The sequence below is a fragment of the Schistocerca serialis genome, chromosome 6 (genome assembly GCF_023864345.2).
Source record: "Schistocerca serialis cubense isolate TAMUIC-IGC-003099 chromosome 6, iqSchSeri2.2, whole genome shotgun sequence".
Taxonomy (NCBI): Eukaryota; Metazoa; Arthropoda; class Insecta; order Orthoptera; family Acrididae; genus Schistocerca; species Schistocerca serialis.
Window position 1 is genome coordinate 560,334,323 of NC_064643.1, and position 11,464 is coordinate 560,345,786.

Genomic DNA, 11,464 nt, shown 5'->3' on the forward strand with positions numbered 1-11,464 from the left:
GGCCGGCTGGAGTGGGCGAGCGGTTCTATGCGCTTCAGTCTAGAACCGCGCGACCGCTACGGTCGCATTTTCGAATCCTGCCTCGGGCATGGATGTGTGTGGTGTCCTTAGGTTAGTTAGGTTTAATTAGTTCTAAGTTCTCGGGGACTGATGACCTCAGAAGTTAAGCCCCATAGTGCTCAAAGCCATTTGAACCATTTCAGAAAATTTGAAAACGAATATTACTAACAATATTAACAACTGTTGATTATATTGTAATACATCCGGAGACGCCAAACTAGAGATATACTGAGTGACAAGTTACGGAATAACGATATACACACATGCAGTTGGCGCTAGTATCGTATACGCAAGGTATGAAAGACCACTTGATTCGTGGAGCTGTCATTTGTACTTTTGTGATTGATGTGGAAAGGTTTCCGACGTGATTCTGGCCGCACGTTGGGAAATAACAGATTCTGAAGGCGGAACGATAATTGGCGCTAGACGCATAGGGCTATAACGAGTGTGAGTACAGCACGGACCTCATTTAAATATTTGGTGGGAAAAGCAAATGATTACGGCAGAAGTAAGGGGAATATAAAATGCAGACTGAAAATAGCAAGAAGTTCGTTTCCGGAATATAGAAATATATTAATCGAATACAAAATTTTGAAGTCTTTCATGAAACTATTTGGAACGTATCCTTACACAAGATGGGGAACAACGATATGATAACGACGTTAGAGCAGGGTAGCGGACGTCGAATCGAGTAAAATTTTCAAAATAGTCAATATCCGAGAGTGCGCCATTGTTGATCTAAGGCCATGAAAGAGAAGGTGGTCAGTGACGAGCGAACGTAAGTCTATGTATTTAAACTAACTTGGTCCCGTAATACCAGTTATGCTGAAGGGAGCATTACATATTAAATTAGATTAAAGTAACAGTTTCAGCCAAATTTAGGTAAACTTTAAATTCTTATCTGTGTCTGATTATCTTGGATGTGAATTTTCCGTGACGTTTTCTGGGCAAACCTTGCCTGTTATATCAGCTACTCTGAAAGTACCATAATGCTATTATTTGTCGAGGTAATAAGCTGTACTTCTGAAACAGTAGTGCAGTAATATAGTCGATCTGTGGTAGTGACAGGTGCAATGTTATTAATAATAATTAATATAAAGGGCACATATTTTAATTTTAAGTAATGTACACAGTACAAGAACGAACTTCTATTCGTAGAAGTTCTATAGTACGTAGGACGCCAGTATTGTTTTTCTTGGTGACGACATCCTCCTGAATAGATCCCGCCCGGAGATCCAAATGGGAAACTATTTTATCTCCGGAATATTTTACCCAGGAGGACGTCATCATCATTTAATCATACAGTAGAACTGCATAACCTAGGGAAAAGTTAACGCTGTAGTTCCCCTAATCTTTGAGCCGTTCGCAATTCCAGCACAGCAAGGCCGTTTTAGTCGGTATTTCAAGAGCAGATCAGTCAATCATTCAGATTGTTGCCCTTGCAACTACTGAAAAAAAAAGGCTGCTGCCCCTCTTCAGGAAACACACGTTTGTCTGGCCTATCAACAGATAGTCCACCTACGATATGGCTATTCGTATCGCTGAGGCACGCAAGCCACCCCGCCAACGGCAAGGTCTATGCTTCATGCATATAAAACATATTATCGCACTATCTGCAACTACACCTTAAAGGATAGCCAGTTTCCCGATAAGCTCCATGACAGACTGTTTCGCTTTCAGTTGAGTGCCAGGCATCACATTCAATCAAGTTCTCATCAAACCGTTAGACCAATATGATTATATATGTATTTTTTAAGCGTGGATGCCTAGCTGAATGTCGTGCAGTCTGTAACTCCCAAGAAGCTCACCTTCGATCTCGATGGTGCGAGCCTTTGTAACACTGTGGCGCGCCGTTTTTCATTCGGTATTCACGGTGCAAGTTAATGGTTTGTGTTGGACATTTCTTGAATGTCGACGATTTCCATTTTGTGAAGTGTCATACATACATCCCGTAGAAGATTGGTTTTTGCACCTCCCGAACACATTTCCTGTCGCCTGTCCTGAAGCACAAGATGAGTCATTAGCAGCTAATATTTTTCCTGTCATAACTGTTAACACTTTCAAATGAGCCTAACTAAAGATTGAACATGCGACCTCGCCCTGGGCTTCCTTATCAGTGGGAGCAGTCACTTCGTTTAAATATCTGGTGGTATCCCTACGGAATGATTTAAACTGGAATGACCAAGTAAAATTAGTCGTAGGAAAAGCGGATGTTAGACTGAGATTCGAAGAATTCGTTCAGTACGAAGAATACATCAGACAAAACCCCGTTCGAGCGTTACTTTAGTACTGTTCGTCAATGTGGGACGCATACGAGATAGTATTGATAGAGAAAACAGGGAAGATGCAAAGAAGAGCAGCGCGTTTCACTGAAAGCTTGCGAAAGTCTCACGAGGATTCTCAGCCAAAACTAGTGGCAGATGGTGCGTTGTTTTGCAGTTAATATTCCGAGAGCGTATGTTTCAAGAAGAGTCGACCAACGTATTCATTCCTCCAAAGTACATCTCGCGAGAAGACTGAAGATAAAATTAGATTCGACCTCACATGGAGGTTTTCCAACATCGTTCCTCCAGTACTGGAACGGGATAGGTGGCTTGCGGAGTCTAGATGTAGGCACGGTTACTAGAATACACGCCAGTAAAACGGATCTATACTTCTACAAGCATTCATCCATTTTCGTCTCGTCTCATTGTTTTTATAAAATGTATGAAACTTGATTCCTAACTTACTTATTTGTCGGCTGTGATTAGTACAACTGGCTATCGCGCAGCGAACTATTTTTTTCCACTTAAAAGCTTACTCTAACAAATTCCTCAGTAGACAGATAATTGCGGCATAGCTCTGCACTCAATCGCCAGTATATAATAAAAACTCTCACTGCCATAAACAATCATGTTTTGATCGTAAAAACAGTACCAACACAATACGCTATGGATAATGCGGTCTTCTGAGCGCTAGGTAGGTCTTTTTAATGTCAGCGTCTTAGCTAGCTACTGAGCATACACCTCGCGGCCCCTTCCGTGTGATTTAGTATCCGTGCATGTAAGTGTAGAAGATATTTTAAGGTGGAGAGCTGCTTGATAACTGATGATTACAACAACAATAAGGGCTGAGCAGTACAGCAGGTGCAAGTGCAGCGGCAGTAGCGGGCACCTGCTGGGACAGAGGGCGTTTCCCGATGCGTGGGAGCAGCGGCGACCTCTGGTGGCAGCGTGGAGCGGAATGCCGCCGTCCGCGGATCAAGGTCCTGTGTGGACACGCCACGCCCTGAAGGCTACGCCGACTGCTGCCCTATATAAGAGCCTGCCGGCTGCTGGGAGTCATCAGTTGGCACCCTCCGCCCAACAGCGACCACAGACTCTCTCCTCACCTGCCCAACATGAAGTTTCTGGTGAGTATCCCATGTCCAGACCACGTCAGTCTCTTGCACGTTGTGGTCTAGCTTCCTGTTTGGACATAACGATAGACTCTCGGTTCTACCACTGTGAATTGCTGGTCAACCAGATAGGGTTTTCAGATAGTTATTAATTGAACACTAAAAGTACAAAATGAAGAGTTATATGAAAAAAATGGGCTTGAAAAGAATGCTGTGCTAACCGTTCCTTGAAGAATGGATAGCTATGGGATTTACTCTGAGGCATTCAGGAATAGGTAACTTGTCGATTCCCTGAGCGGTGGATGAGGATTTTTTTTTAGTCATCACTCTTATGACTGGTTTGATTCGGCCCACCATGCGTCTCCAGTACCAACCTTTCCATCTCAAAGTAGCAATTGCAACCTGTGTCGTCAATTATTTACTGAGTGGATTCCAATCTCTCTATTCATCTACAGTTTTTACCCCCTACAGCTCCTTCTAGCACATGAAAGATATTCTCTGACGTATTAAGACATGTCCTATCGTCCTGTCCCTTCTTCTTGTCATTGTTTTCCATATATTCCTTTCCTCGCCTATTCTGCAGAGAACCTCATAATTCCTTACATTATCAGTCCACCCAAGTTCCAACATTCTTCTGTAACACCACATCTCAGAATCTTCGATTCTCTTCTGTTCTGATTTTCCCACAGACCATGTTTCACTACCATACAATGGCGTGCTCCAAAAGTGCATCCTCAGAAATTTATTCCTCAAATTATGGCCTATGTCCGATACTAGTGGAGTTGCCTTGTCTAAGAATGCCCTTTTTGCCGGTGTTGGTCTGCTTTTTATGTCCTCCTTGCTCCATCCATCATGGGCTATTTTACTCCCTAGGTAGCAGAAATCCCTAGCTTCGTCTATTCCGTGATCACCAATTTTAATTGAGTTTCTCACTATTGTCACTTCTCATTCCCTTTTTTATTTTCTGGCTTACTCTCAGTCCGTATTCTATACTCATTAGACTGTACATCCCATTGGAGAAATCCCGTAAATCTTCTTCACTTTTACCGAGGATAGCAATGTCATCAGCGATTCTTGTCAGCCCGCATCTCGTGGTCGTGCGGTAGCGTTCTCGCTTCTCACGCCCGGGTTCCCGGGTTCGATTCCCGGCGGGGTCAGGGATTTTCTCTGCCTCGTGATGGCTGGGTGTTGTGTGATGTCCTTAGGTTAGTTAGGTTTAAGTAGTGCTAAGTTCTAGGGGACTGATGACCATAGATGTTAAGTCCCATAGTGCTCAGAGCCATTCTTGTCATTGATAGCCTTTCACCCAGAACTTTAATCACATTTTCGAACCTCTGTTTTATTTCCGTCATTTCTTCTTCGATGTACAGACTGAACAGCAGGGGAGAAAGACTGCACCATTTTTAATACGAGCTCTCTGTTCTTGGTCTTTCAGGTTTATTAGACCCTCTCGTTTCTTGTTCATATTGTATGTGATCCTGGGAAATTATAGAGCACCAAAGTTTATTGAAGACTTTGGTTCAGAGAGGTGAAAAAGTTGAGGACATTACATTGGTTCAAACAATTCAAGTGAGTCTGTCATGCACATCCAACAGTGCATTCTTCACGGACTGAGAACTGATACCCAGGAATTTGGACTTGTACTCGGAAATTTACCCACTGAGCCATCGAGCCATATTAAGTACCTAGTAAGGGACAAGTTTCTCGAAGTTTGTTCTGTGGATTAGAAGGAGTTTTGCATAAGCTTATATTTTAGCTAATTATCAAATTTAAGTTTGTTATCTGTGAAGTATTTAATGGTGTTTGGTTAGAAATCAGTATTCTGGTAGTAGCAATATCCACCCCTTTTTGTCAGCACTTTTTATCGACGTCCTACACTTTTATTTTCGAATTTGTTGTATCAGAAACCTGCCTGGGTGCAGAGAAGGCTGTCAGCCCGCCGTGACAAGTGTTATCTGATATATAAACGAATTTTTTGTTCGTTTGTTCCTCTTCTATACGTTCCTACACCATTCAGCCGAATACGATGGAACTTTGGGGAGTTGTTGGGACACGCCCAAGAAGGTTTCTGTGGGTGTAAGAACCACTTACACCCATAGGCTGGGGTGAAAAGAGGGTGACATAGAAGCTTAATTTCGATACGTCTGCAGTAGTTTCAAATTTTGCGTATATTAGCATCAAATCCATAGTTGTCACGTTGGCTAGACATGTTGGTTACGATGACATTCCTCCCTTAGAGCTGGTGGTGCATGAGAGGGGTGCAATTACAGTGACGTATCAACATAGCTCTGTAACGCCTGAAGGAAATTCTGCCATAATTGGCTTGTGGAGAAATATGCTAGGACAGAAATTCACCCCTAGCATTTCTGTGGCTTTGGGTGAAAAGGGGTGACATAAAAGAATAACTCAGGAATACCTGGAGAAACTTCAACAAAATTTCATAGAAACATGACTCAATAATTATATCAAAATACTATGGGAGTGAAGTAACCCTACTATCGCTAGGGATGGGGTGAAGATGAGAAGGGGGACGTGAAGAAATGTCCGTAAGTGACCTGTTGGTATTTCTTTCCTGAATACCTTAAAGGTTTTAAATTCCATCTGTTTCTTATTTGCATTGTTCAGTGCATCAACTACAACCTGAGAACGAACACTTTAGCTACCCAATAATTTTGCTAGCGGGACTAGGATCATGCCACAGGAATCATACGACAGATAAATTTAAAGTCCTCTCTACAGTTGTAGATCAAATTTTTAGTTGGTGTGATGAATGGCAGATAAATCTAACTGTAGAGAAATCTAAGTTATACAGATGAGTAGGAAAAACAAACCCATAATGTACGAGTACAGCATTAATAGTGTGCTGCCTGACAGAGTCATGTCGATTAAATATCCAGCCGTAACGTTGCAAAGCAGTATGAAATGAAAAGGGCATGTAGGGGACTGTATTGGGGAAGGCGAATGGTCGACTTCGGTTTATTGGGAGAATTTTGAGAAAGTCTGGTTCATCTGTAAAGGAGACCGCATATAGGACTCAAGTGCGACCCATTGTTGACTACTGTTCGAGAGTGTGGGATTCGCTCTAGGTCGATTAAAGGCAAACATCGTAGAGATGCAGAGGCGGGCTTGAAGTTTTGTTACCTGTAGGTTCGGACAACACGCAAGTATTACGGAGACGCTTCGGGAACTCAAACGGGAATATCTGGAGGGAAGGCGACGTTCTTTTCGAGGAACACTGTTGAGAAAATTAAGAAAGCCGTCATCTGAGGCTGACAGTAGAACGATTCTACTGCCGCCAACATAAATTTCGCGTAATGACTGTGAACATAAGATTAGAGAGATTAGGGCTCGTACGGAAGTATCTACAAGGTCTTTTTTCCCTCGCTCTATTTGCGAGTTGAACAGGAGAGGAAATGAGTAGTAGTGGTACAGGGTACCCTGCACCACGCACCGTACGGTAGTTTGCGGAGTGTATACAGTATGTAGATGTAGATACAGTGGCTTGGTGTAAAACAGCGGGGAAACAGCAACCAGCGTCAGTCTTTTTTCTCGGCACCAACATCAGTTAATGGCAAAGTTGCAAGTTCTCTCAGAATGAAGATGAAACTTCAGGGCGAAATTCGCTGAGGATTTGAATGAAATATTTGTACAAATATATGCAAAATATATTAAACACGTATGAAATGTAAAGGGTGAAAGAGAGATCCACCGAGAAACATTCAGAGGTGGCAGTATGATCCAAAGCATGAAATAAATGCCTGCTAAACATGGGCTCTAAAATATGTACCTTAAAAGCTATTATCACTAGTTCATCTTCGCTACCACGAAGCATATATCTTCTGCTGAAATCTCTTCGCTTTCCATATTCTGAGAACTGGTATTTCGGACCAGAATAAGAGAAAAAGTCCAGTAAACATGAGTTCTAAAATGCATACTTTAAGGACTATGAGCAGTAGCTCATCTTCGCTATTGTAGAGCACATCTCTTCTACTTAACAACGTACGGAAGTGTTCTGGTTCATCTTGTACACATACTGAGGTGCAAAAAGTTATGGGATGCCTCCTAATATCGCTTCGGACCTCCGCTTGTCCGGCGAAGAGTAGCAACTTGGCGCCGCACTGGCTCAACAAGTCGTTGGAAGTCCCCTGCATAAATACTGAGCCATGCTGCCTCAATAGCCGTCAATAGTTGCGGAAGTGTTGCCGGTGCAGGATTTTGCGCACGAAATGACCTCTCGATCATGTCCCATAAATGTTTGATGGGATTCATGTCGGGTGATTTGGGTGGCCATATCATTCGTACTGGAGCCCTACCATCAGCTCTTACCATTTGAAATCGGGACTCATCTAACCAGGCCACGGTTATCCAGTCCCCTAGGTTCCAACCGATATGGTCAAGAGCCCAGGATAGGTGCTGGAGACAATGTGCTGTTAGCTCGCGTCGGTCGTCTGCAGTCATAGCCCATTAACGCCAAATTTCGCAGCACTGCCCTAAGGGATACGTTCGTCGTACGTGCCACATTGATTTCTGCGGTTATTTCAAGCAGTGTTGCTTGTCTGTTAGCACTGACAAATCAATGCAAACGCCGCTGCTCTCGGTCGTTAAGTGAAGGCCGTCCGCCATTGCGTTGTCCAACGTGAAAATTAATGTCAGACATTTGTTGTTCTTGGCACACTCCTGACTCTGAGGATCTCGTAATAGTCAGCATCTAATCGATTCCTAAATAGAATGTCGCATGCTTCCAGCTCCAACTACTGTTCTGCTTTTAAAGCCTATTAATTCCCGTCGCGCGACAATAATATACCTTGTGTACGCGACACTACCGCCCTCTGTATATGTGCACATCCCTATCCCCTGACTTTTGAGACCAGAGTGTAGTTCGTCTTCGCTTCTGTAAGGATCAAATGGCTCTGAGCACTATGCGACTTAACTTCTGAGGTCATCAGTCGCCTAGAACTTAGAACTAATTAAACCTAACTAACCTAAGGACATCACACACATCCATGGCCGAGGCAGGATTCGAACCTACGACCGGAGCGGTCGCTCGGCTCCAGACTGTAGCGCCTAGAACCGCACGGCCACTCCGGCCGGCATTCTGTAAGGCACATCTCTTCCACTGAAGCACCCCTGAAAGTTTGTCACCGTAGTTGTGGTTCATCCTGTATGTAAGTGTCAAATATATGTGATACATGCCCACGCAGGCGAAGTTGGGGGCAAAAAACTTGTAAACAATAAGGAAGAAAGAAGCTCAGAGTGCAGAGTGCGGCGTGCCCACAGGTGGTGCTCTGCGTGGTGCTGGCCGCGGCGGCGGCGACCCCGCTGCCTGAGCCTGGCTACCTGGGTGCCGGCCTCGTCGCCCCCGCTATCGCCCCCGCCATCGCCGCCCCCGTGCTCGCCCCCCGCGTCGTCGGCATCGGTGGCGTCCTCGCCGCCCCGCAACCGCTGGCTGTCGCCGCCGCTGTGCCTCACGCCAAGATCATCCTGGGCTAAGCAGCCCGGCAGCGCAAAGAACACATCACTCGACTAAACCCTTATCCGGCCGGCAGGCGCACTGCTGACGACAGTGTTACCAACATGAAAGCCTGAAATAAAACATCTATTTTATTCGTCGCATTAAAAAACTGATCTATTTATTTATGACTACCTCAACAGACATACTCCTCAATCCATTGTACTGGGTGTGACGGCCAGTATTACAGACATTCTCTTTCCTGGTTAGTTTTGGACAGTGCAGGTTTCAGCCTGTACAGCCGAGGCCTATCCGATAGGCCTACAACAGCCTGTAGCCCCACGAGAAATATAGATCCTGCAACGAACTTGTGACGTCACATTAGTCACCTTATCTGCCATACTTCGTGAACGCTCGGCTTCATGCAGAGCCCATGGGAAATCGATATCTCTGCATCTACATCTACATCTACGTGACTTCTCTGCTATTCATAATAAAGTGCCTGGTAGAGGGTTCAATGAACCACTTTCAAGCTGTCTCTCTACAGTTCCACTCTCGAACGGCACGCGGGAAAAACGAGCACTTAAATTTTTCTGTACATGCCCTGATTTCTCTTATTTTATCGTGATGATCATTTCTCCCTATGTAGGTGGATGCCAACAGAATGTTTTCGTAATCGGAGGAGAAAACTGGTGATTGAAATTTCACGAGAAGACCCCGTCGCAACGAAAAACGCCTTTGTTTTAAAGATTGCCACTCCAATTCACGTATCACGTCTGTGACACTATCTCCCCTATTTCGCGATAATACAAAACGAGCTGCCCTTCTATGCACTTTTTCGATGTCATCCATCAGTCCCACCTAATGCGGATCCCACACCGCACAGTAATACTCCAGAATGGGGCGGACAAGCGTGGTGTAAGCAGTCTCTTTAGTAGACCTGTTGCACCTTCTAAGTGTTCTGCCAATGAATCGCAGTCTTTGGTTTGCTCTACCCACAATATTATCTGTGTGATCGTTCCAATTTAGGTTATTTGTAATTGTAATCCCTAAGTATTTAGTTGAATTTACAACCTTCAGATTTGTGTGACTTGTCGCGTAATCGAAATTTAGCTGATTTCTTTTAGTACTCATGTGAATAACTTCACACTTTTCCTTATTCAGGGTCAATTGCCACTTTTCGCACCATACAGATATCTTTTCTAAATCATTTTGCAAGTCGTTTTGATCATGTAAAGTACCTACTAAAGGCATTTACTAAGTCATGCGCTACTGAGAGCTTCCATGAATTTAAACCTGCACAATTATTAAACTGATTTGAAATATTCTGCCAAAAAAATCGCAACACCAAAAACTAATTAATGTAGCGTAATGAAATTTGAGGAATACATTTGTCTAGGTAACATTACAAGACGACAGGTTAACGTTAATGCGAGATAACCGACTGCAAATGTGAAATGCTGGTGCATTAATAACCGGTGTAGCCACCAGACAGCTGAATGCAAGCATGCAAAGGTGCATTGTGTTGTACATGTGGGATGGCGTGTTGCACTTCGTCGGTCAATACAGGGACGGTTAATGCTGTTTGTGGATGACGCTGTGGATGTCCTATGACGTCCCATGCGTGCTCGGTTGGTGGCAGATCTGGTGACTGAGCAGGCCAAGGCAACATGTCGACACTCTGCAGAGTACTTTGGGTTACAACAGCGGGCTGTGACAGAGCGTTATCCAGTTGGAAAACACTCCCTGGAATGCTGTTCATGCATGGCACCAAAACAGCCCGACTCACCAGGCGTACAAATTTGCAGCAAGGGTGCGTTGCATAACCACGAGAGCGCTACTGCTGTCTAAGGAAATTTCACCCCAGACGATAACTCCAAGTGTAGATTCAGTGTGTCCAGCACACAAATACACTCCTGGAAATGGAAAAAAGAACACATTGACACCGGTGTGTCACCCCCACCATACTTGCTCCGGACATTGCGACAGGGCTGTACAAGCAATGATCACACGCACGGCACAGCGGACACACCAGGAACCGCGGTGTTGGCCGTCGAATGGCGCTAGCTGCGCAGCATTTGTGCACCGCCGCCGTCAATGTCAGCCAGTTTGCCGTGGCATACGGAGCTCCATCACAGTCTTTAACACTGGTAGCATGCCGCGACAGCGTGGACGTGAACCGTATGTGCAGTTGACGGACTTTGAGCGAGGGCGTATAGTGGGCATGCGGGAGGCCGGGTGGACGTACCGCCGAATTGCTCAACACGTGGGGCGTGAGGTCTCCACAGTACATCGATGTTGTCGCCAGTGGTCGGCGGAAGGTGCACGTGCCCGTCGACCTGGGACCGGACCGCAGCGACGCACGGATGCACGCCAAGACCGTAGGATCCTACGCAGTGCCGTAGGGGACCGCACCGCCACTTCGCAGCAAATTAGGGACACTGTTGCTCCTGGGGTATCGGCGAGGACCATTCGCAACCGTCTCCATGAAGCTGGGCTACGGTCCCGCACACCGTTAGGCCGTCTTCCGCTCACGCCCCAACATCGTGCAGCCCGCCTCCAGTGGTGTCGCGACAGGC

General features: G+C 45.2%; 1 protein-coding gene across 1 annotated transcript; it reads left to right on the forward strand.

Annotated features, from left to right (window-relative positions):
- The first annotated feature begins 3,295 nt into the window (after positions 1 to 3,295).
- LOC126483980 (neuropeptide-like 3) lies at positions 3,296 to 9,057 on the forward strand. The gene is made up of 2 exons (XM_050107279.1): positions 3,296 to 3,451; positions 8,714 to 9,057. The coding sequence occupies exons 1-2, from the start codon at positions 3,440 to 3,442 to the stop codon at positions 8,924 to 8,926; spliced, it is 225 nt and encodes a 74-aa protein (XP_049963236.1). The 5' UTR covers positions 3,296 to 3,439; the 3' UTR covers positions 8,927 to 9,057.
- The last annotated feature ends 2,407 nt before the right edge of the window (positions 9,058 to 11,464 follow it).